Source organism: Notamacropus eugenii, chromosome 5 (genome assembly GCF_028372415.1).
Source record: "Notamacropus eugenii isolate mMacEug1 chromosome 5, mMacEug1.pri_v2, whole genome shotgun sequence".
NCBI classification, from domain to species: Eukaryota; Metazoa; Chordata; class Mammalia; order Diprotodontia; family Macropodidae; genus Notamacropus; species Notamacropus eugenii.
Window position 1 is genome coordinate 253,072,427 of NC_092876.1, and position 27,100 is coordinate 253,099,526.

Consider the following 27,100-nt stretch of genomic DNA (forward strand, 5'->3'; position numbering starts at 1 on the left):
TGTAATTTTGGAGATTAATGGCAATACATACAGAACTAATCTCTGTTGTTATCTTGTGGATTCTTTTTAAAAATGAAGGGAAACTTCCTTTCATGAATTCCTGAAATTAGGCATTCAGATTCCTCCTTCCCTTACCATTTTGGGAAAACACAAGTAAATTCTCAGACTCTCTCTCCATGATGTCTTCTAGGTCTGTTGCTTTTGCTTGTAAAATTTTAGAGTATTCTTATGACTGGGGTCCATAAGCTTCACCTGATTGCCGAAAGAGTCAATGACATAGAAAAAGATTAGGTGTCCCTACCCTGGGGATTGGTTTAGCTACATCCCAAAAGTTTTGCTGTGTTGTCTCATTTTGTGATTGTCTTTGATGATATTTCTATTGTTTCTATGATTTATTCTTGTATCTTGGTATTCTTGAGATTAAATTATGTGGTCTCCAATTAATTTTAATCCTTTTTTTTAAAAAAGCTCTTTATGGAATATAAGGTATTGCATTTTAATCAGTAAAATGTGTTTTAACATTTCTGTTACTCAATGTTTGTGAGGTTTTAAATGCTTTAATACCTGGTTAGTTTTTAAAATTTTTGAGAAATATTTAAAATTTTCTCTTGTCATGCAGTAATCACTAGAGAGCTGTCAGATCTAATATCCTGAAAGCTTATTTATTTCAGTCTTTATTCATTATCTTTTCATTAGATTTGTCAAAATTTGAAAGGGATAAATACAGGACCCCCATTACCATTTTACTGTTTCTCTATGTAATTAAATTACCTTTTCCTTTAAGAATTTAGTTGCTACTCTTTTCAGAGAATATGCAGTAGGTAAATATTGACATGAATTCATTGTTTATATTGGCTTCAAGCATGATGACTTTTAACCAGTTTGTCACTTTTTATCATGTTCATTTTTACTGTTGCCTTATTCATGAGTTTTATCTCTTGAGTTCATGTGAAGCATAATGTATTTTGCTCTAATTTCTAATTTGAACTCTGTGTGAATATTTATGTTTCAAGTATGTTTTTTTTTATAAATGACACATTATTGAATTCTATTGTTTAATCCATTCTGCTATTAAATATTATGGATTAGTTCATCTCTTTCACATTCAAAATTATGAACTGGGTATTTCCCTCTATCCCATTTTCTTGTAGTTTTTCTTCTTTTAGAGAAAGTGGTGAAAGAGTATGCTTAATACTAGTGATCTATAATTGAAGCGATCTATTTCTGATTGGCTGTCCTTGATCACATGTTTAAACTCTTTAGTTTTTCCATCTCAGTCTTTGTTCATGTTCTACTCTCCAACTTTGGAGTTTTTGTTTTATTGGGTTCTGCTTATGAGCAAACCCTCACTGACCCCACTCTTCAAATTACTCTCTTCCCTGTTCTTATTCCCACCTATTTCCTTGCTGAATTAAATATACTGTATACTAAACTTTTTGTTTATGTAGAAGCATATTTAACCTTCTTTTGTCCAGTTCAAATGAAAAATGATGTTCATACAATACCCCTTTCCTCCTCTTCTTCCTTTATGTTGACATATCCTAGATTTCCTATATTCATATTATGTGAGTTACTAAGTCTTCTTCCCTTCTGGTATATTCCTCTTTCCTTCCCTTTTCTTTCTTCTTTTAAGATCCTTAGAACAGAACAAAACCACTTCTAGTCCTTCTGTCTTTTGTATCTTCTTTTATGATCCTTGAAGACACGAGGATTCTGAAAGAACAGTTGTTTCTTCTAACAGTACTAAAAGGTTAGCACTTCATCATTGTATGGCCACTTCCAAATGCATATATATACACACACACACGTATATATGTATGTATGTGTGTGTGTATATATTTGTAAATTGTATACTCACATATAGATAGACAGCTGTTCTTTTCTAGTTTTCTCTTGGCTCCTGTTTTTATATTTATGAGATTCTTCCCAAGTCAAGTCTTTTCATCAGGAATCCTTGAAAATTCTTTATTCTATTCTAGTCTTTATTCTAGTCTACTCCCTACTGCTACCCCAACTGGCCAGGATTATACTCAATTTTGGAGGGTAAGTCATTCTTGGTTGTAAACCTTGAACTTTTTGCCTTTTGTAATACTGTATTACAAAATCTCCTATCTTTTATTGTGGTAGCTTTCAAATCTTTTGTGATTTTGACTGTGGTTTTTTTTGTTTTTGTTTTTGTTTTTTTGGTACTTGAACTCTTTCTTTCTGGCTACTTATTTTCTCTTTGATCTCTTTTTGCTCTGGATTTGGGCTCAATCACTCATGGACATTTAAATTTTGTTTTTTTTCCAAGATGTGACTGGTGAATGTGTTCCATTTTAATTTTGCCATCTAATTCTAATTGAACTGGGTAGTTTTTCATTTATAATTTCTTGAAAAATGTATCTGTTTTTTTTTCCCTTTTGGTCATGATTTTCAGGTAGTCTGATGATTCTTAGATTATGCTCTCCTTGACATGTTTTTCAGCTCAGTTGTTTTTGATAGTATGTGTTATATTTTCTTCTATGTTTTTTATTCTTTTGACCAAAAAAATCTCATGGCTTTTTCTCTGAGGTTCTAGACTTGTTGTAGAGTCTTCTAGGTTTACTTGTTAGACATCTCTCCATTCATGTTATATTTTCATTTTGTTCAGTGTTTTCTTCTGTTTACCCATACTTCCAACTGCAGTTTTTGAATTGGGACTTTATGATTATGATTGACTATGATTCTTCCCACATTTTTGTGTGGTCTGGGTCTTCTTTTATATGGTGGCCACCACAAGGTGCTGGCTTTTGCAATAATTCAAGGGTTCTGGGACAGGAATTCTGGGAAGATAATGGAGTAGGTCAGAAAACTTTTGACTCTATAAATTTCTTCCACAAAAAAGACAGAACATTGCTTCAAAGGGAATCAACAGAAATAAACAAAAGTCAAGATAAAGCACTTGTTTTTCAAAGACAATCTAAGAAGACCCCAGGAAAGACATGATCTCCAAGGACAGAGGATCAGTCCCAGTGAAGTGGAAACACCTGCAGGTGACCTCTGCATAATCAACAGACAATAAGCTCTGGGGGCAGCTGGGGTTGGGAGGAAGCTTCAGTCTTAGAAACTTCCACCTCATGGACAAAGTGTGTGTGTAGGGGGGTCTGATGACTAAGTAGAAGACTGAAGGATCTTCCATTATCAAGGAATGCCAAGCACAGCTGTGCTGACCAGACACATCCTGGGCTGGTCTGCCTCTAGGGGGGAGAAGGAGCTAGCATATACTTGGTGAGTGCTGTAGCAGAGAGGAAGGGACCCTGATGGCTGTGGGTGTTTGCAGGAGAACGGTCTCTCATTTCAGTTTCAGGGCAGAGAGGACAGCTATAGTGTGCAGTCACCAGGGGCACTGCATAGAGCAAGATCATTTGTGAGACAACATGACTGGAACCCTTAGCTATGGCTCAGGAGTGGAGAAGACAGCCCAAGGTTGAGCCCTGGGACAGACTTCAGAAAATAACTGTAAGAAGGACTTGAATCTTGGGGCATCATTCCCCATAACTTGGGACTAGAAACATTAATAGCTACTAAAACCAAAATAAAACAAAAAAAAATGAGTAAGAAAAAGCTAAAGATCTCAACCATAGATAGATACTATGGGGATGGAGAATATCTGGGTTCATGCTCAGAGGAAGATGATGGAGCTAAAAAAGCCACTCTCTTTTCAATGAGAAATGTCAAATGGTCCCAAGAAGAAAAAAAGTTCTTGGAAGAACTTAAAAAGGAATTTAAAAATCAAATAAAAGAGACTGAGGAAAAATTAGGGGAAAAAAAAAGATCAATCCAAGAAAATCATGAAAAAAAACAACTTGAAATAAAGAATCAAAAACTTAAGGAAGAAAATAATTCCTTGAAAACTAGAACTGGGCAGAGGGAAGCTAATGACATTCTAAGACACCAAGAAATCGTAAAATAAATCAAAAGAATGAGAAAATTGAAGAGAATGTAAAATATCTCATCAGAAAAACAACTGATCTGGAGAACAAATCAAGGAAAAAATATAAGAATAGTTAGACTACCTGAAAATTATGATTAAAAAAGAATCTTAATACAGTATCATAAGTAACTATCAAGGACAATTTACCCAGAAGTTCTAACAGAAGAAAGCAAAGCAGAAATAGAAAAAAAATGCACCAATCACCAGCTGAAAGAGATCCCTGGAGGAAAACTTACAGGAATATCATAGCCAAGTTTCAAAGTCTTCAGGTTAAGGAGAAAATATTGGAAGCAAAAAAAAAAAAACCAGACACATTTAAATACCATGGAACTACCATAAAGATTACACAAGACTTAGCACCTACTATGCTGAAGGATGTTGTGTCCAAGGGTAACTTACTCAACACAGTTAAGTATAATTCTGAATGAAAAAAAAAAATGGACATTTAATCAACTGAAAGAGTTTCAATTAAATATGATAAAAATAGCAGAACCTTAGGAAAATTTTGATAATACAACATCCAGGAGAAATATAAGGTAAACATCAAGGACCAATTATAAGGGATTCAACATGATCAAATTGTTTGTTTCTTTTATGTGAAAATATCAGTTCTTTTATAATTGTTATTTTTGTTTGGGTAGTTTGAAAGGCTTGGGCTGAGATGAGTATGATAGGGTGATTCTAAAAAAAAAATAAAACTGTAGGGAGATCAATAAAAAGGAGCAATTATCTCATACAAATGAGGCATAAAAACAAAAACTGATATGGTAGAATCTAGTAACTGGGAAGGCATGTAGTGCTGAAACCTTATTCTCACTGGGAATGGGTTAAAGAGAGAACAACATATAAATTTATAATGGCATAAAAGTCTTCTAAATTCAGAAAGAAATAAAAGGGCAATGGAATAGGATTGGAGGAGATAGAATAAGAGGGACTCTTGGAGAGGTGGGTAGGTAAAGGCATAAGAGGGCAAGGAAGTGGGTAGAAGTAAAGCAAAGGAGTAAGGAGGGATAGGAATAGGGTGAGAAGGATGGGAAGGAAATATAGGAAGGAGAAAAATGTACAAGTAATTATAGCTTAGAGTATGAATGGGATGAAGTTACCCATAAAATGAGAGATGATAGCAGAATAAAAATTTGAATTCAACAATAAAAATTAGAAATACACACAAAGACAAAATAAAGGTCAGGAGTAGAATTTTTATGCAAAAAAAGCAGGAGTAGTAATCATGATCTCAAAGTAAAAGCTAAAATAGATTTACTCAGAGAAAAATGGGAAAACTATAATATGTCAGTAATATTATTCAATATTGTTTTAGACCACTTAAAATTACTAGGTAATATAAGATACCTGAGAGTATACCTGCCAAAATAGACATAGGACCTATATGAACATAAGCATAAGACATAATAAAGTCAAATCTAAATACTATTGAAATAATGTTTATTGTTCACGTAAAGTCAATATAATTTTTTAAAATGACTTTACCTAACTAATCTATATAATGCCATTCCAATTAAGTTACTAAAAATTATCTTACTGAGTTAGAAAAAACAACAGTGAAGTTCACTTGGAAGAACAAAAGGTCAGGAACTTCCAAGAAATCAAAGGAAAAAAATGTAAAGGAAGAAAATTCAGTAGTATCAAACCATAAACTATATTGCAAGGCAAGAGCATTGTTGAAGTACAAAATGGATAATTTTCATTATTTTAAAATAAAATTTTCTTGTATAAATAAAACCTATGCACCCAAGAACAGAAAGAAATGCAAAAAAATTGGGAAAAATTTGTGATTGTGATTGAATTGGAATATTACTGTGGTGTAGAAAAGAAAATGATGAGCTGGGTGATTTAGAAAAAACATAGAGAGACTTGTATTTATGAAGGAAGATACTATCTACCTTCAGACAAACAGATGACAAGCAGAAATAAACATAGTATGGTCTTACATATATGTGTACAAGTGTATATGTGTATGTTTATAGATATCTATGTATATGTACATATATATGTATGTATGTGTGCATGTATGTGTCTATATCTATCTGTCTATCTATATCTCTGCACTTAATTGTAGCCTTCTTTGTGAGGAAGGAGGGGAAAAATAAAGTTAAAAAGTGCATAGCAAAGAACAAAAGAAAATCTATAAGGAAGCATAGAAAAACTGGATAGTTTTGAAAAAATGTCTAGTTTTTGTTATATAGGTTTTCTTGAAATGGAAACTCATTGTTTCATATTGAATCCTCTTAGGTTCTGTTGTTTACATGGCAATGCCTTTTTTTTCTTTTCTTATTTTGTATTTAAGTTTAAACTTTAAAAACGTAAAAAAAAGAAAGAATCCAGGGGTTTTGGCTCAGTTTGTATGCTGTGTGTTCAAAACCAAAGCTGCAGTGAAGTTTCACAATACAACATGGGCAAGCACTGACAGAAACACTTTGGGTTCATTATGCATTTGATTTTTAATTAATTTTTAGTCATTATGCATTCAGAAACCTTTTACTATTGCAAAATTTTTCATGACCCCATGGGGTTTAAGTTTAAGAAGCCCTGCTTTGTTCTACTTCTCTGTCACATGACTATCTTCTCTTTTTCATTTTCATGGGTTACCTTCTTGTTTTTCCTCTTACATGGTGAGAAAGTCATGTTCTCCAGGCCACTGGAACCCTAAAATAAAATGAGTAGTATAATAGCTCAACCATCATTATATTACCATTTTGACTGCTGATTGTGGCATTCTATCAATTCAATCCATTCATTCACCCAAAATAAACCAACCTCTACAATTACATTTTCCACCTGTAGTTTTTCCCTGCATTCACCTTATGCATTATAGTTCCTAGAGCTGATGAATACCTGAAAGAGGGCACACAAACTGACTTGGAGCATATTCTAGAAGCAGTCAAACTGGCTTACAAACTGATTTTCATTATACCACCCTTAGGAATCTCTGAGCATGGAAGACAAAATTTGGCTATTTACTCACCATTTCCTCATGTAATCAGCACACTGTCTTTAAAACTGATGGAAACAGTGGTGGTTCTTTTCCTTATCACTTAGTCATCTGCCAACTGCAGGCACACTCTATATTGACTCCTCATGAAATTCTTCTTCTTTGCTGTGAAAGCATTATATTAACGCCAAACCAGCTCTGTGCTCCTGCCCACCAGTGGTCATAGTGATAGGTCATAGGCATGAAGAATACGTTGTTTAGGATAATCTTAAAGGCAGAATTATCTTTAATATCTTTAGAATTGCTAGACATATGGGCCTGAAGACAGGACATCAGAATCAGTATCTCATATCTAACCCCTCAGCTGGTACAGGTTTTCCACCAATGCCATCACAACTAGTCATGATCTCAAGGTCCAGAAAGACCTACCTAGGAGAAGGATAGTACACAGGCCTTGTATCTGAGTCAAATGGAGCCTGAATACTACCATGTGGGTACATCAAAGACAGGTTGTGGTAGATATACAAGCCATTGCAATGAAAAGATTTAAGCTTCAGAGAATGAGGTTAAGTCAGACAAGGCATAAACTGCTTTGTATTTCCAACATTATAACTTCCATATGTCCTATAGATATTTTCTTGTAATTCCTCAATCAACCACCAAATCTTGCCTCTCTCCATATGCCTCTTGAAAAAAACTGAATTTTTTGTAATGCTCCCTGCTCAATTCAGACTCTGCTTCTTTTGTCTCAATCACTGGTATGTATTGATAATGCCTTGGACAGAATATAATAGGTAAAACAGATTCCAGGTCCTAGAATAAGCTGCTGCTGATACAAATAGTATTTTATAGAAACTTTTTTTTTTTTTACCAATTACTATCAAATGCCATTTCCAACTATAGTCTTTTCATTAACTCTATTTTATACTCCATTTTTAGATTAGTCTTCCTAAACATTAGGTTTGACCATATCATTCTCCTTTAATGGTCCACATTGCCTATTAGAATCTAAATTCTGCCTAGCCTTCTAGACCTTTCATGTTCTTGTGGCAGAGCACTTTGGTTGTCATCTGGAGAATTCACTGTCATAGTGAGAGAGATCACATGAGCAACAGAAATGTATCATAATGATAATGCATGACATAGGGAATAGATCTATAATTTCATTGGTATATCTCAGATAAGGAAAATATCTTTACTATTGCATGTTGGCTTGTTCTCTGCAACTTGTAGATTTAGAAAGGTGACTAGTGAACTGTGAAGTTAGATGATTTGTCCAGGGTCACACAGCCAATATATGATAAAAACAGAACTTGAACTCAGGTCTTCTTGGCTTTGAGGTTGGGTTGTTATTATAGCAAGATGTTAATTTTCTTTTCTGGACTTCTGGGAGCCAAAATGGCAGAGTAAGCAGTACTCTGTACTGCTCTCCCATATTCACCTCCAAAAACTATAATAGTACCCCAAAACAAATTCTGAACAGTGGAGCCAGAAAAAAGATAGGTGGAATGATCTTTTATACTGGGACAACTGGAAGATCAGCGAGAAAGGTTCATCTCACTCAGATAAAAAGAGAGAGCATTCCAAGACAGGAAGCATCTCAGCCAGCCAGCAGCAAGCCCCATCTCAGCAATCCTGAGCTCCAGTGAGGTGAAGCATGCAAATGTTAACACCAGAACCCTCCATGTGCCTTGGAGAAACATCATGTGTTTCAGTGTAGGACTGAGCAGGCAGGCATCCTCCAGGGACAGACCTCCATGTACTTCAGTGTAGACCCTACCTGGCTTCAGCACATGCCAGACATCACCACTAGGACCCCAGCTCAGCAACAGGTAAGCTGCTAGACCCCTACAGCCTCCTGAAGCACCCTCCATCCTACCCAGTCAACATAGCACCAGACACGAGGGTCCCCCATGGGCCTCAGGACAATGTCAGTGCAGTAGCAGGTAAACAGACAGAATCTTTATCCGCTGGCACAAAAAGCCTGAGGCAGAGCCCCTTCCTCGCTGGAGCAGAGATCAAATTTAAAAGAAAGGAAAAAGACCAAGCAAAAAAAAAAAAAAAGATGAGCAAGAAAAAAAAAAGAATCTGAACATAGAAAGTTATGGTGACAGGGAAGATCAAGACACAAACTCAGAAGAGAACAACCAAATCAAAACACTTGTGGGCACAACCCCAAAGAAAAACAGGAAGTTGTCTCAAGCCTAGAAACAACTCAGGGAAGAGCTCAAAAAAGAGCTTAAAAATCATAGAAGAGAGGTAAAGAAAAAAATGGGAAAAGAAATGAGACCAATGCAAGAATTTTGACAAAAAGACTCAACGTTGAACTTGGAAAGCTACTTAAAAAGCAGAATTGGCCACATGGAAAAGTAGATACAAAAATCTACTGAAGAAAACAACTCCTTACAGAGTACAACTGGTCTAATGGAAAAGGATATACCAAAGTTAACTGAGGAAAACAATACCTTGAAAGTTAGAATAATGAAGCAGAAGCTAATGACTCTGTGAGACATCATGAATCAATCAAACAAATTCAAAAGATGGAAAAAAATAGAAGAAAATGTAAAATACTTCATGGGAAAAACAACTTATCTAGAAAATAGATCCAGGAGAGACAATATCAGAGTCATTGGACTACCTGAAAGCCATAATCAAAAGAAGGACCTGGACTGCATGTTTCAAGAAATTACCAAGGAAAACTTCCCCAATGTCCTAGAACCAGTGGGCAAAATAAGCATTGAAGGAATCCACCAATCACCTCAGGAATGAGATCTCAAAATAAAAACCCCAAGGACCATTATAACCAAATTTCAGAATTATTAGGTCAAGGAAAAAACACCATAAGTGGTCAGAAAGAAACAATTCAAATATCAGGGAGTCACAATCAGGACCACACAGCACTTGGCAGCTACAAGATTAAAGGACTGGAGGTCATGGAACATAATATTCTGGAGGGCAAATGAGCTAGGACTACAACCAAGAATCACTTACCTGGCAAAATTAAGCATAATACATCTAGGGAAAAAGTGGTTATTGAAAGAAATAGAAAGATTTCAAGCCTTCATAAGGAGAAGACTAGAACTAAGCCAAAAATTGACTTCCAATATCAAGAGCCAAGAGAAGCATAAGAAGTAAAAAGGGAAAAGAAAACATAAGGAATTCAATAGAGCTAAACTGTTTACATCCCTACATGGGAAGATGATATTTGTAACTCTTAAAAATTATATTGCTAACAGTACAAATAGAAGAATATGCATAGACAGAGGGTATGGGTATATGGTGAATTTGAAGGAATGACATTAAAAAAGTAAGAGATGAGAAAATGAGGAGTACAATGGGTACAGAAGGAAGGGAGAGGTAGAATGGGATGAATATCTCATGTGAAGGGGAGAGAAAGATCTATTACAGTGGAGGGGAAGATAGGAGGCTGGGACATTGCTTGAACTTTTCTCCCATCAGTATTGGCTCAAAGAGGGAATATCTATCTTAGCCATTAGGGAAATATGAGGGGAGAAGATTAAGTAAAGGGGTAGGGTGGGGACTGACAGAAGGGAGGGCAGATCAGGGGAGGTGGAAGCAAAACACTGATAAGTTGGGAAAGGGTGAAAGGAGAGAGGACAAACAGGAGGAAGAACAGGATGGGGGGGGAACTACCCAGATAGCCATCACAACTGTGAATGTGCATCAGATGAACTCTCTCATAAAACAAAAGCAGATAGCAGAGTAGATAAAAAACCAGAATCTTATAATATGTTGTTTACAAGAAACACACTTGAAGAAGAGAGACATTCACAGATTAAAGTTTAGGGGCTGGAGCAGAATCTATTATGATTCAGCTGAATTAAAAAAAAAGCAACAACCGCAGAGGTAGCACTCCTGATCTTAGACAAAGTAAAAGGAAAAACAGACCCAATTAAAAGTTAAGGAAGGAATCTACATCTTGCTAAAAGTTACTCTAGACAATGAAATAATCAAATTAGAAGAGCAAGGAATAGTCTAAGTGTCAGATCTATGAGGAGGAGAATTCATGACTAAACAAGAGATAGCATTACAAAATGTAGAATAAATAATTTTGATGTTATTAAATTAAAAGACTTTTGTACAAACAAAATTAATGCAACCAAGATTAGAAGGAAAGCAGACAACTGGGAAACAATTTTTACAGCATGTCTCTGATAAAAGCCTCATTTCTCAAATATATAGAGAAATGAGTGAAATTTATAAGAATACAGGTGATTTCCTCACTTGATAAATGGTCAAAGAATATGAACAGAAAGTTTTCAGATGAAGAAATCAAAGCTATCGATAGATATATGAAGTGCTATAAATCACTTTTGATTAGAGAAATGCAAATTAAAACAGCTCTGAAATACCACCTCACACCAATCATATTGGGTAATATGAAAAAAAGGAAAATGATAAATGTTGGAGAGGATGTGGGAAAATTGGGACACTAACGTTGGGGTTGAGAACTGATCAACCAATCTGCAGAGCAATTTGGAACCCAAAGGGCAACCAAACTGTGCCTACCCTTTGATCTAGCAATACCATTACTAGGTCTGTATCCCAGAGATCATAAAAAAAAGGGAAAAGGACCTACATGTGCAAAAAATATTTATAGCAGTTCTATTTGTGGTGGGAAAATATTGGAAATTGAGGGGATACACACCATTTGGGGAATGGCTGAACAAGCTGTGGTATACAAATGTAATGGGATACTATTGTGCAATAAGAAATGATGAGTGAGCACATTTCAGAAAAACCTGTACATTAAGATTAATACAAACTGATGCAGAGTAAAATGAGCAGAATCAGAAAAAAATGCACACACTGTATCAGCAACATCATGTGATGATCACCTATGAATGACTCAGCTTTTTTCAGAAATACAGTGATCCAACACAAGTACAAAGTACTTAGGAAGGAAAATGATATCCATATCCAGACAAAGAACTGATGGACTCTGAATGCAGATTGAAGCATATTTTTTTCACTTGTTTTATTCTTTCTCAAAATTTTTCCTTTTAATCTGTTTCTTCCACAATTATGATGAATATGGAAATATATTTTATATGGTAGCGTATGTATAAACCATATCAAACGGCCTACCATTTTCAGAAGGGGGGGGAAGGTAAGAAGAGAGGGAAAAAAATTTGGAACTCAAAATCTTGTAAAAATGAATGCTAAAAATTTCTTGATATGTAGTTGTAGGAAAAATACTATTTAAGCAAAAAAAAAATTCTTTTCTGTTGCAGCAAATTTGTAATGTTTCTATTTGTAGGTATCCCTCATTTCACTTTTGAGAGTAACATCACTTTGATAGACCAAAATGAAGTTTTTACTTGACCTCAAATGTCAGAATCATGGAATCTTTTTGTGAATGGTAGAATAAAAACTCTTTTAGAAAAATTATGGATTATGCTTTATGGAAGCCTCTTAACAGAAAATGAAGATTTGCCTTCAGTAAATCTAGACTCTGCTTTAGGGGGGATGTTATGTATTATCTGGAAAGTTAGCAATTAGATTCAGTCAGCTCTCTACTACTCTCATATTTCAATATATCTGTGATCTCCTTTAAGTGAATACTACCTCCAATAACACACAGGAAGAGGTATGGACCTGACCATCCTGTATGATTCTTGTCAATCATATATATATATATGTATATATATATAATCATTTAAGTTTCTATGAAAAATGAAGAAAGCATAGTACTATTAACAACAAAAAGCCTTTATAAAATCAGAGAAAATTAAAGAATCCTGTCAAATATCAGTTTAGAATTGTGAAGATTCCTTGAAAGATATCCTCCTTATAGAAAAAGGAAAGCTAACCTTTATTGCAGTGTAAGAAGAGCTACTTAAGTGAGTCTCATCAGGCTTAATGGAATTTTATAGCAAAATTCCCATACAGTACATTAAAAATTTACTCCTACAAAGAACCTTGGCCATTATTTTTCTCCTCATGCAATTTTCTGAGTTCTTCAATTATGTAATACTTCCTTATTGATAACTGAGGCTTTTTGGCTCCTGCTATGTAAAGAATAGTCACTTTTATACAATGCTGTATTTGTTTAGAAAAAATGATGGCATTGGAAAAACCATTAAATGATCCATGGCATAATTTTAAAAAGGCTTTAAAAATAAATGAAGTGCTAATTATTACGAAAATCTTTTTTTGGAAAAAGTATGACTTAAGTAGTAGTCAAGTAAATCATTCTTCCATCTTGCTGACTCAAAAGTATATGAAATTTATTTTGTGAAATTAAACTATTTCATGCAAGTTCAATAGCATTTCAAAGTTAGTTACAATAGAACTATTCATTTCTTCTAGAAATTACATACATTATATAAGATCATTATTGACATGTCATTCTATTTTGGTACTTCTTGGTATTACATTTTGATATGTCAGTAGAACATATTTAGCCCATCATGTACATTTATGAAAGAAATGAAGTTCTCAAGAAATAACATCTTGGATTTTTCTTCACTGCCCTGTTTGAACTATAAGAATGATGCAGTAATATGTGCATGTTAAGCTGGAGATGCATATCTTAGGCACAGATTTTTAAATGGGAGGTTTTCCAGTTCTTTCTCACAGTATGAAAATTTCCAAGGATTCACAAATCTTGAAAAAGTATTTAATTTATGAAGACAGATGAACATGTATCAGACCAATTCATTAAAAACTCTGAAATTAAATCTTTGAAAACACTGAGAGATGCCAAATGCTCATTTATGATATGAATCACTTTCCCCAGTCTTTGTTGGAAAAATGCATGAGTATAACCTTAAAGTGTATAGTCACTCATTTACTAGTAATTTCATTTTAATGTGAAATATTTTATAACTTTCTTTATAACACACTAAAAAGACAGTAGCTTTTCCCTACAGTCTTCACTTGCCAAAAAAAAAAAATTATTCCATCAGTTTTTAATCCTCTAATTGTTATTGGAAAGGTTCTTGTATACATGCCTCTCTGAATATTTCATTACAATGGCTTCTTTCAATAAAATATTTATGCCAACATTCACATGCAAAAACACACTGAAAATTTGTGTTATGATATCATAGCATAAAGTCACCTAACATTTGATAGTGATTTTGTAGATTTACATTAGCTGGTCTCTTTTTTTTTTCTTTTGAATAACAGTTTACCTTTACAAAGTGTTTTAAGGTTTGCCAAGATCTTTACATAGTTAATCTCATCTGATCCTCAAACAACTCTGTGAGGTATGTGCAAATACTATCTTCATTTTACAGAGGAGGAAACTAAAACTGAGAAAAGTTGTGACTTTCCCAAGGTAACATAGTGTCTTCAGGTCTGCATTCTTTCAACTCTACCATCCAGCTGCCTTGAAGAATTAGTTTTTTAAAAGAATTTGCTTTATTTAGTATTTGAAAAAAAGAATCAGGTGAAAAACTCACTGAAATTAAAACCACATAATTATGTAAAAGGATAATTGAATGAAGAGGTATTTCAGAAATCCTCTTCTTTCAAACTGCTTTTTGGAGATTATAACTTACCTTGGCAACCCTTTGACAGCCCCATCAGCAGATATTAACCACCTTATCACTTCAATTAACTGTACTGATAGTGCATTTTTCCTTATTGTTAATGTAATTTTACTTCTTAGTGGGAAGATCTTTCCTATCCATTAACAGGCCCATGTGATCTGCCTAAGTCACATGGAACAGAAAGAGGTGGAGCTAGAGCAGAGCTCAGAAGAAGTTGGTCAGACTGGTCAGAGCTGGGAAAGAAAGCAGGCAGCTGGGGCAGCAACTAGCCTGAGTGACAGAGCTTGTTTGTGATTTGTTTAAGGGAGCTGGTTTGTGGGAAGCCCAACAGAGGGAAGGCTTGGGGATGGTGGTGCCCCTTGCATTGTTATCATATATGGATTTCTTGGTTACGATGATGGATTTGGCTTTCTGGTGTCTGCATAAATGTTTTGGTTCTGTCTTCCATGTGGAGACTCTGTTATATTCAGAACTGTGCTAGCATAATCATAGTTGCTGTAGGCTCTGTGAATATCACATTGGCACTACACCAACTTCCCTTTTTCTCAATAACCTTTTACTTTGTTTTACCAATTTGTTTTACTTCCCTTGCCTTATTTTATTCTTCTGGAATCCCTTTCATATTTCTTTGGTTCTTCTACAGCCTGAGCCCTGTTCCTTTAGATGGAACATTTCTCCTCTTTCAGTCTTTCTTCAGTTTTTCCTCATTTCCCCCAAGTTCTAGTGCCCCAGTATCTGACTTTACAATTCCCCAAATCCTCCAAAATCAGTTTCATAATTTTCGTTTTCAACTTCTTCAGCTTCTTGTGGCAGTCATCTGTAACCTCTGTACATTTGCATAAGCAATCCTCCAAGACTGGAATAAAGTCCTTCCTTACCTCCAGCCCTCAATATCATTATCTTCCTTCTTTGTTCTGCTTAGATGCCATCTGTTCCTTAAAGACTTTCCTAATTAGCCCAATTTATACTTTCTCCCTCTTCAGTTTACCAGGTATTTATCTGTGCAGCTGTAGTAGTTTCTTCATCCAGTCCTCACCAGAAGTAGAAGACTAACTCCTAGAGAGAACTATTTCTCTTTTCATCTTTATGTACCCTGCACCCAAAAATAGATAGGAAAGCTTGTTTGTTGAATGCCAATAGATGAAAGAAAGAGTGGAGAACTAGAATGAGCTCTAGACAAAATTTTGAAAGCCTTAGTATGTTCCCCCACTTTTTTTTATTAATAAGGGAGAGTTTGGAGGGAAATATAATCTATTCAAATTTGGACATGCTGAGTTTAGGATGACTATAGAACATTGAATCTGAGATGTCTAAAAGATAGTTATAGGTGTGAGACTGGAGATCAGAAGAGGAATCAAAGTCTGGGAAAAAAGGAAAAAAGGAATCATCAGCAAAAAGATGGCAATTTTATCTATGGGAGTTGATCAAATAAAATAGTATAAAAGAAGAGAAGGCACAGGACAGAGCCTTGGGAGGATGGTGAGACCTGGGTAGAGATCCAGCAGAAGAAACTGAATGCTTAGAGAGGTAGTTAGAGGATCAGGAGAAAGCAGTGTCACAAAAAGTAAGATAAGGTGGCATTTTTTATTCAACATGAGAAACAAAACAAAAAACCAACATCTGGGTTTTCAAAAGAGAGGTGTGAGGGATAGCTACCCAGAATCTCGCGTGGCACACAGACCTTCTTCCAATCCCCCACAGCAAAACCTCACCTCAGAGTAGATATTCACTTTTCAGAGCCAGAGAGGCATGACTCTCATGACACAGTGCCTCATTAATTAAAAAAGGTGTGGGAGTTCCTACAAAACAAACCTCCCCTAATCAAGCTACCCTTCATGGGCTCCAGGTGAGGCCTATTAATGGGCTGGGAAAGTCTTTAACTTTAATTAACATTACAACTTTTTTTTTCTTTTTAATGTTTTTTTTTTCCTGTTGGTTGTTTCTTCTTTCACAACACGACTAATAGGGAAATATGCCTTACGTGTTTGCCCATATATAACCTTTTAAAAGTCTTACATTTTTAGGGTGGGGGAAGAGTGGAAGGGAGAAAATTTGGAACTCGAAATTTTTTTTAAAAATGTAGAAAATTGTCTTTACATGTAATGAGAAATAATAAAATGCTATTAAAATTATTCCCACATAAAAATAATCCAAAAATATTGACTGCATGACACAAATAAAAAATAATGAACTTAACAATAAAAAAGAGCATTTTCACACACAGAGCAGAGTGTAAAAAGAGGATTTTAGAAGAGGGCATGAATATCCATTTTGTATTGCTTGCTTTGTTTTTCAGAGGATATAATAATTTTAACACACTACTTTTGAAATTATCCTTTTTGCTTGTGATTCCTTTTGAAATTCTTTCTCTTTTCGCCTGTGCATTTTCAACACACAGTACAGTGGCCCTCTTTTTAAAAAATTACTATTGCTAACCCCTTCTTCTTGACATTCTTCCCCACCCCACCACAAATATTAAAAACTGAAAGAGAAGGTGAAAAAAACCAAAACCTTGTAAAAAATTACAAATAATCAAGTAAAACAAATCTATAGGTTGGTCATATCCAAATGTGAGCATCTCTGCACGTTGGTCCCTCACTTCTCTGTCAGGAGGTGGGTAATATGCTTCATCATAGCTATGCTGGAGACATGGCTGATCATTGCACTGATCAAAGTTCTTGAGCCTTTTAAGGTTATTTTTCTTTGCAATGTTTCTCTCATATAAAATGTTCTTATGTTTCTGCTCACTTTATCCTGTATCGGTTCATATGACTCAGGATTCTATGAAATCATTTCATTATCTTGTGGAGTGATAATATTCCAGTACATTAATATACCACAATTTGTTCCGCTATTCCCCCAAGTGCCAAAAGGAAATCAACGGTCCTCCCTTAGATTCTTGTTCTTTGCTTTTTTCCCCTCCCCTGTTTTTCTATGATTTTTTGCTTTAAATAATTTAAACATTAACTAAATAATTCAATTATTAATAATTTATAAAGAATAAATAACAAAATAATATATAAAAATAAAATGATATAAAAAATAAAATAGTTTAATAATTAAACATTAATTAAATAATTTAAACATCACTGTGATTTTCCCCTGCATCTCTCCTCTCCTTTTGCCCCTTCCAGAGAGCCCAGCTCCAATAATAGTATTTTTTTTAAAGACAAAAAAGGGGGAAAAAGGGGATCAGTTCATTTAGAAAGTCTCAAAATGTTTGCAGTGCACATTTGTGGACCTACCACCTCTGCAAAGGCCTGGGCTGGAATTATCTTTTTTTTCTTTCAATTCATGTGAATTGCTAATTTATGGAATTATTAAATGGAGCAGGCATGCCAAGAAGGCATCAGGAAGTAATGTTTTAATCACACTTTAATAAGACAAAGAAGGAATAGGGAAAATGGCAAAGTATAGAGAAAAATGGTGCAAGTGGGGTACAGAGGCAGATGGCATGAAAATGCGGAAGGGTTAGTAGGGAAAGGCAGGCAGCATGGGGAAGTATGAGTATGAGAAGAGGCACAGAGAGTCACTCACATAACCATGGATTAGAGTTAGGAGCACTCAAACAGCATGGACCTTTTGGAGATGGAGGAATACCAGATCAGGTCAGGAGTTTGGGGTCTCATTTTTACATGGTTTTGGTGAGGGACAGACTACGTCTTATTTGTGCCAATCTGGGGTTAGTTCATTAACATATCCACATCATCTTAAAGTCACTAGCAACATTTGGTGTTCTGCTAGTCTTACTGTGGATGCCTAGAACTTATCTAAGGCGTACAGCCCATAGGACCAAAAGTTCCTGACAGCCTACCTCTCTTCCCCTGATTTAGTGCATAGTCTTAGGATACATATTGGATAAAGTTTGCAAATTATGCTCCTTTGATCTATGGGAGAGTCTGCTAGTGATTTCTAGGCTTACCAATGCAGTCTTACTTCTTTCTATTACGACTTTATACTGGCTACTTAGAAACTTACTACTTTAACTAGAAAGGTGGGAGTAGTGGTGTTTAGGGGGAGCAGAACAGATACAATTTTAACATACCACATTTGTTCTTTTTAATTTTGCAGCATTCACCTTTTTTAATGGTTGTTCTGTCTATGCTGTTGTAATTATTGGGTGTATTGTTTTCTTGGCTTTATTTACTCCTTTCTACATCAGTTAATGTACATCTTTCTGTGCTTCTTTGTTCACATTCATAATTATTTTTTACAGCACAGTAATATTTCATTTACTCCTCATCTTCTCCCCTTAACTTCTCTTCTGAATCAGTAAATTTGTTTAGCTTGTTCCTATTCCCTGCCTGGTTCCTATTCCCTTTTACCTCCCAATAGCCCCCACCCTTGCTTTTTTTTTTCCTGTTCAGTTTGATGTATTTCCACAGCAAAATGGGGGTGTGTGTTCAGCCTTCCTTTGTCCATTTCACAGGAGATCCATCTGATGCTCACTTTTCCCATCCTTTCCTCTACGTCTGTATATTCTCATTCACGCCAATTATGAGAAAAAAACTAGTTCAACCCCCGTACTTTTTTTGTACCAGTGGCTTTCTCTTTTCACCTTTTAATTTTTTCATGTTCTTAAAACATTCAGAACAGAAATAATTCAGCTTTCAGGATGTTTTTCTTATTTAATTTCCTCTATGCCATTTGACCATTTTAAGATTCTTAAAGGATATTTATTCCTTCTCCCTCATTAGAATGTTAGCACTACATCATCCTATAGTTCCTTTCAATTGCTTCAGTAAATTTAACTATCTAGGCTTTTCTAGACTCTTGTGGTTGCAGTTCAAATCTCCTATTTAGGTGTGGCCTTTTCATCAGAAATGCTTGAAAGTTCTATATAAAAAGTTCTACATTCTACTTTCCCCCTGTAAGATTATACTCAGATGTACATGGTATGTTATTTTTGGTTATAAATTTCACAGTTTTTTTGTCTTTTGGATTACTATTTTCCAAGATTTACTTTTTTGTTAAACAGTAGAAGATATCAGGTCTTGTGTAATAATGTAGTTTCCTGATGCTTGAACTTTCTTTTTAGATGCTTGGTGTATTTTTGTTTTGATGTGTGAACACTGGGTTTTGGCTATTTTTTTTTTTTGCCATTCTTGGCATTTTTCATTCTGTAGTTTTTGTTACGAAGGTGATCAGTGGATTCTCTCTTTGCTCTCCAATTCTGACAGATCTGGCATTTTAAAGATTTAAAAATCTTTAAAAATATATAGTAAAGGCTAGAATTTTTCTCATTACAATAATACTTGTAGAATGCTGAAAGAAACAAAAAACAACCTGATTTTTATTTTAAAGAATCACTGAAGGGTAAATTATATAGAAAATTCTAGTTTTTTCAAAAAAAAGGAATGGTTCTAAAAATTTTTTATTTCAAGGCAGAAACTGCAGTTCTAGTATTTGGAGATAAATTCAATCTGGAAAACATTACCTAGTTTGAGATCTATAAAGATTAAGATAAATATCAATCCTATATAAAATTAGCAACAAATGACAGAAAAATAAAATATGTTCGTGAAAATGATCAATGTGAGTGCTTTTAAAATCTTTTATTAAATCTAAAATGAGGTAAAGATTGAAATAAAAATGCAGTCCATCATTAATGGTGCTTCCAGAAAACAAACTCAGTGCCATTCATATATGCAAAATTAAACTATATGTAGGTAAGGTTTTTTTCTTGGTATGAATTTTCTGATGTTGAAAAAGGCATGTATTTTGCTCTAAGTCATAACCTATACAAGACATTTAGTTTGTTTTCTAGGATGATCATCATATGTTGGAACTTGAGAGGGTTTCCCCACACACATGACATTTAAAAAATTTCTCACCACTATGAACACTCTGCTTTTGACAAAGATGTGGGTGGTAACTGAAGGCTTTTCTACATTTCTAAGACTTCTCACCAGTATGAATTCTCTGATATGCATGTGTGATATAACTCTAATGTGATATAGCCTTCTCATTTCTTCCATTCTTGCTGCCTCTGGACAGAGAGCTTTGCATGTTATATGCATACCTGGAAGTTTCTAGTGGTGCTGGGGGGCTAATTTGCTTTGGTATTAGTGAACTCCCTTTCTTTTTGAGCTAGGGCTTCTGGCTGACTTCTTGTACAGTTATAGAGTGAAAGAAATCACCATAGTTTCTCCTATGGATTCCTAGATCATTATTCAGTCTGGTACAAAGTTCAAGTTTTGCTGGAATAGTTACGTAGGAACTGGGCAGCCTTCATTCACTCAGACAACCACCTTGGCTAGAAATCAGGATGTGCATTTTCTAAACTCTTTTCTGGGACCAGCGGATGGCATTATAATCATACAGATTTAATCTTGTTTTTATTATGCTTTCATTATGTATACTTACTTTCCTGGTTCTGCTTATCTTACTTTTACTTTTTTTAAAATTCATATGTCTTTCCATACTTTTCTGAATGTTTAACATTTGTTCATAGAGAATAGAAATATTCCAGTATTGATGTACCACAATTTCTTTAGCCATTTCCAAATTATTAAGTATCAACTAGGAAGATTTCAAGATGTAGTGGATGTTTTAGTCTTTCTGTCTTTAATTTAATTTTTATCTATTTTGCTTAAATGTAGTGGGATTTTTGGGCCAAAGGGTATGGGCATTTTATTATATTTTAAAAGTGCAGTTTAATATCAAATTGCTTGTCAGAAGGGTTGGAGTAATTTGTGGTTTCACCAATGGTTTATTTAGTCTGTCTTCCCATAGTCTATCCAATATTGATTATTTTCATCTTTTGACATCTTTTCCAAATTCCTTAATGTGAAGTGATACCTCAGGGATGTTTTAATTTACATTTTTTTTGTTATTAGTGATTTGTAGTTATCTTTCATATGGTTTTTGAAAATCAGTCTGATTTCAATTCCCTTTTTCAGTGCAGATTGGCACCTTCTCTACAATGTATAATCTTAAAGAATTGTTATATGACTGGAGGCTGCCTAGGTTGAAACTGTTTCCTGACTACCATTCCCTGTACTGATAGCCATCCATGTCATTCTCATTCCTCTAGTATACCTATCTTATTCTCCCTCATTCTATGCCCACATTCATTTTGTACATATTTGCATTTACTTTTATCTGTCCCTATTGGCCCCCCAGTACACAAAGAAAGTAAGTTACTTGAGGGCAGATACTATTTCATTTTGTCTTTGTACCCCTAGTGCCTAGTAGAGTGCCTGATAGATAGTAGATCTTAAGTGTTTGTTGAATTGACTAGAATCCAGAAATTAGTGCTACTCGTAGTCCAAGACAGGTTTTTAACTTGGGTTCCAAAATTGTCTCTCTTAATATTTTGGTAACTATATTTAACTATAATTGGTTTCCTTTGTAATTTCTGTGTATTTAAAAACATTATTAAGAAAAGGAGTCAGATTTATTACCTTTATCAGACTGCCAAAGGGGTCCGTGACACAAAAAAATGTTTATAAGAACCCCTGGTTTGAGATGATCAATGTTTTGATTAATTGGAGGATATGCTTAACCACTCAACTCACACACATTTATAAAGTGCTTGCTGCGTATCAAGAATTGTGCTGGGCAATAAGAAAACACAAACAAAACATGAAAGTAGCTTACATTTTATATTTATATATACATTTATGTGTATATATGTATGTGTGCATTTATAACACACAAATACACAGACAATAAGAATTGGTAACTGGGGACTCTAAGGAATTATAATAGCTAGTAGGATCAGGAAGGATGTCATATGAAAGGTGGCACTTAAACTCTGGAGAAAACTAGGGATTCTAAGGGGCAGAAGTAAGGAGCAAGTACAGTTCAGACATAGAGGATAGTTCATGCAAAGGCACAAAGATGGAACGTTATATGTGAGGAATAACAAAAGACCAGTTTGGTTATTAGATTGTGAGTGTGTGAGGGGAATAATGTGTAATAAATCTGGGAAGGTGGTATTCTATTAACACCTTAACAACTAAATTTAATTTTCTGAATCTCAAAAATTGGAAGAGACATCACATTCCAACTAGTCAAAACTCTATCTAGAGAGAGAACATTTTCCTTTTCCCTATGGCAGAAGAGAAATTGTTTAATATCTTAGAAAATGAAAAGATGTGAAAACCTAACAAATTATAGAAAAGTGAGAAACAGAACAAGAATATGACAGTGGTATCCCTTAAACAAAACATTTTAACTCTGTGTTCCTGAGACAAAAATAAAATTAAAATATAATCTCTGACACTAGTCATCTCAATGAATTCCATGGTGCAAATCTGCCAAACTGATACAAAAATAAAATGCAAACAACTATAGATGTGATATAGGCTGTGAAAATACAAAAAGTAAGGCATGATGACTAGATTTTATTCTTATTTGGTTTATAAACATAATACTTCAAGGAAAAAATTCATAATAAAACCCCTACCTCTTAATTCCCCTGTAGACTGTATGCTACTATACACATCATATGCTGTACTCATTATTTTTAAAAATGGTAGTGACAAATTACATTGCCAGGAAAAATTATTTGCATGCCATATAACAATTTAAGATATCTGAAATCAGCAACTCATTTCAAGAAAGCTTATTTCTTTTATTTAAGTAAAACCAACCCATGCAATTATTGAAATGATCATGAGTTCTGGTAATTATTCATAATTCATTATGATCTAAAAATAATTTTTCTTAAAGTTTTCTCATCGGAATATTCAAATCTATGCCCTCATTAGGGACTAGGTTGTTTAAATTGTCTGTAGTAAAATAAACAGTGTGATAACGCTATTCACAGATAACTAGATATGTGTATTACGTAAAGGAATAATACATACATTTATGTATATATAGATACACATTTTTATATATGTATATATGGATCAAGAATAGTACTTATAATTAGCAAAAAATATGCTATTTTTTTGCAAATATATTTTAATCCTAGAAAATATTCACATTAACTTTTGCAGAGAGGAACTCCTTCCATTATTAAAGACGACTCTTGAGCTTCAGTATTTAAAGTATCTGATATAGGCCTTCTTGACAGGAGACCATGGTTTCGTCTGATTTTTCCCATAATATTATTCTCCCTTTTGGATGAGCTAGGGTTAGTTGTATCCCAGTTTGCCATATGATGAAAAATCCCTGGAAATGTAATATCTGAATTTTCACGGTCAATCCTTATTTTAGTGGCAAGAATCTTCTTCAGTGTAAGATTGTCCATGCACCGAGGCTCTCTGTTCCCCTTTGGCTTTTGTTCAGGGCGATATAACTTTCTGTTGACAAATGGGCTTCCAGGTTTAGCATAAATTCCAGTCTTGGTAATGGAAGGAAGAAACACTTGAGATGACATTTTCCCTGTAGCACTAAGGGATGAATCCTGAAGAAAGCTAGGGAAATGGTGATTTATTTTATAATCAAAGATGAATTTACTTGAATCTGGATCACTTGATTGCAAAGAGTGTAGACTATCTACTGTTACATTCCCATTTAAATCTGTTGAATCTCGATGATTATTGAGTCTTTCAAAATTATCTTTAGATCTTTCAGGTAAGTGGTCAAATTTGTTTTCTTTAAAGAGCAATCCAGTGCCAGGTATAAAAAGTTCTGGATACACCTGCTTTGACAGATGAGTGGCAGCTGAATATGGTACTTGCTTTTGTATGTGTCCATTAATCAGTGAATTCTTCCAGATTAAAGGGTTATAGACAGTTTGACCATCAATAGGGCATGAATTACATATGTTTAGTAACCAGTCGTCAATACATTTCCTATGAAACTTAAAAAAAATATTAGAATTGTAATCATCTTGGTTATAATCATAAGTAATACAATATATAAAGTCTCATCAAACTATGAATAATATAATAATTAAACAAAGACTAAAGGTATTCTTCATTTCTAAAAGAGGTATGTTTTGAATTTTTGATAAGCCAGGACCTCTTAAATAGAATCTGAGTTATCATTTTATGTACTGATTAAATTTTGAGTCATCTGATAAACATTTCTTTTGCAGGTGATATTAAAGACTCAAGATTAAATTTTCTTGAATGATTAACTCCATTTAAATATATCCATATATTTATTTTCTAGTGCAGAAATTAATAAAACTTTAAAAAATTAATTATTAAAAGTTTGAGACTCTGGCTTTAGTTCACATGGAACAATAATTACCATACATTTATATAATATGCAGTGTATATATATATATGTATATATATTTGTACATATCTATATGTAGAAATATGTGCACATATGTGTTTATATGTGTATCTATAAACATGCACATATGTGTATGTATACACATATACATACACATACACATATTCATATACTTTTTGGGGGGAAGGGTGAGACAGAATCTCTCTATTTCACTCAGGCTGGAAGTACAGTGACCATTCACAAACTTGACCCCACTGCTGATAGTCATGGAAGCTTTTGACCTGCTCTGTTTCCAACTTAAGACTGACCTGTCTCTCCTTAGGTAGTAGCTCAGTGGCCCTCTGCTCTTGTGGACTTACCACACTAGTGCTGGATTTAGTCCAAACAGGTAGTTGGCCCTAATGCAGCTTAGAATTCTCAAACTTGTAACCCATCAGCCTCAGTCTCCCCAGTAGCAATGCTTGTATACATGTACCATCACCCCAGGGCAGACAATATGTTTCATTCAAAAATTCTAAAGCATTTGATAAGATAAATATATAAGTATTAACATCCCGCTTTAAATGTATGCAGCATGACAATAAGAAGGACCAAAATATTGAACTCTAATTTCATTTTATTGGAGAAAAAGATTAATAAGAGGTGGGACATTCTTCTTAGTTCTAATGTCCTCTTAGTTCTAAGAATCTATGATATTAAATTCTGCTTTCTCTTAACACCAAATTTCTGCAAAGTATAATAAAGGGATTGAACTTCCCATCCTTAGTCTATTTATTCATTCTGTATACTTTCCAGCACAGCACCAATAAGTGATATAATAGATTATTAAATCACTCTTGTATTTACCTAAGTATGAAGCCATGAAATATAGTTAAATGTTGAAATGAAGGAACAAGGCTGACCAAAATAACATGGACAGACTTCTATTAAGTTTTGTCTTTACCTTATGATTACATGATAATACTCTTGTATGCTGACCAAGACAAAATGCCTTCAAACAAAGTCGACACTGGTTCCCTGGAGCCAGGAGCTTACTGTTCTTTGTAATTAATATGAGAGGAAGAGATGTTACTACATGCTTTGGAGTACAAATGATACTGAAATAAGAAGAAACATGCAAGTATAAATATTGATTTATGGCTACATGTCATAAAATAATTATATTACTGCTACAATGTTGTACCTCATAACAAAAGAGAATGCTAATTATTACCCCCAGGGTTTTTATTTAATTAAAGACAATAAAGTTATATGAAATATAAAGTTTGAAAAAAATCTGTTGTATTTCTTATCCTGAACAATACAGTTCTAACACCACTTGAGAAGATAGAAAAACACTTAAAGAGGTTTAATTCAGAGAATAATTCCATGATATTTCAATTAAACAAACATTTATGAAACACTATGTATATTTGCAACTTATCTTTTTCAGAATTGTGTTTAGATTTACTAGTCCCCCAAGAAATTTGTGGGGTGGTTCTTACTATTTTGTTGATTATAAATCTAGGTTTATCATCCATAGGGTGATTAATATTTCAGACACAGTCATGATCAAAGAAGCACTAAGTCATAGAAAGGATGTGATCTATACATTGGAAGAACAGCAGACACTGATGAAATTATAGATTACTGAAGTATGAGCATAAAGGGGCAGAAGGATAAGGGGAAGTGTAGCAGGCTCTCTATCTCACAAAAACGTAGGGTTATGGAGTAAAACTTCTTTTCTTCCTCAACGAGATAGGAGGAACTTAACAGATGAGCATTTAATGGAATTCATTATTCATTAAACATCATTAATCTATATATCTGTTCAGGGAAATCCAAAAATAGGGATCTTCAAAGGAAAGTACTCTTCTTATCTTCTAGAAAGGTCAATCTTGAAAGCATTATTGAAATAACTTATATTGGGAAGAAATTACCTGAGAACTCATAAATGATTAGATCTGGATTAAATTTACTTAAAACGTGATTCCTACCTTTTTTCAAAGTGTGTCATCTCTTCTTCAGTCTGATTTGTAAGTTCTGTATTTTTTATAATTCTCTCTGGAGGACATAACTCTGGATTTTTTTCTAGTAATTTCCACCTTTGATTCCTCTTCTGTGTTAGTTAAAAAGAGGCAATTATTTTGTAATTCAAAGGACATTTTTCTATATAAACTTTATAGTTAAAAACTAGTGACATGAAAATAAATTATAAAAGATTTAGATAGTTATTAAAGTTTTATCTTTTCTAACCTATGTATTATTTTATATTATATTACAATTAACAATGTTTCACACTGCAACACAGAGCTGCAGTATCACAGCATATTTTAAGGTAGACTATTAAAAACAATGAAATAAGTTTCATAAGAACTATTTTGCTATATCCACATTTTATCTTCTTTTATCTAAAATGGAAATCAGATATTATTATTCATCACTGTTTTACATTTGATTATATTTTTTAAGTAGCAGAAAAACACCATTTATAAATTTCTAATCAAATAGAATTCTTCCTTTGTTAGCCTGGAATGGAGGCATGATATAGCA

At 34.0% G+C, this 27,100-nt stretch overlaps 1 protein-coding gene across 3 annotated transcripts in view; it reads right to left on the bottom strand.

Annotated features, from left to right (window-relative positions):
* Nucleotides 1-22,982: 22,982 nt before the first annotated feature.
* ZSWIM2 (zinc finger SWIM-type containing 2) overlaps nucleotides 22,983-27,100 on the bottom strand; it is a 34,899-nt gene continuing 30,781 nt past the window's right edge. For 2 of the 3 annotated variants that reach the window (XM_072612599.1, XM_072612602.1), the window contains 3 exons: nucleotides 26,545-26,666; nucleotides 25,512-25,665; nucleotides 22,983-24,185 (listed from right to left, as the gene is read on the bottom strand). In XM_072612599.1, coding sequence (XP_072468700.1) covers nucleotides 23,364-24,185; nucleotides 25,512-25,665; nucleotides 26,545-26,666 — 1,098 coding nt within the window. In that variant the 3' untranslated portion in view covers nucleotides 22,983-23,363. The remainder of the gene's footprint in view (nucleotides 24,186-25,511; nucleotides 25,666-26,544; nucleotides 26,667-27,100) is intronic. The other variant, XM_072612600.1, reaches the window with a different exon arrangement.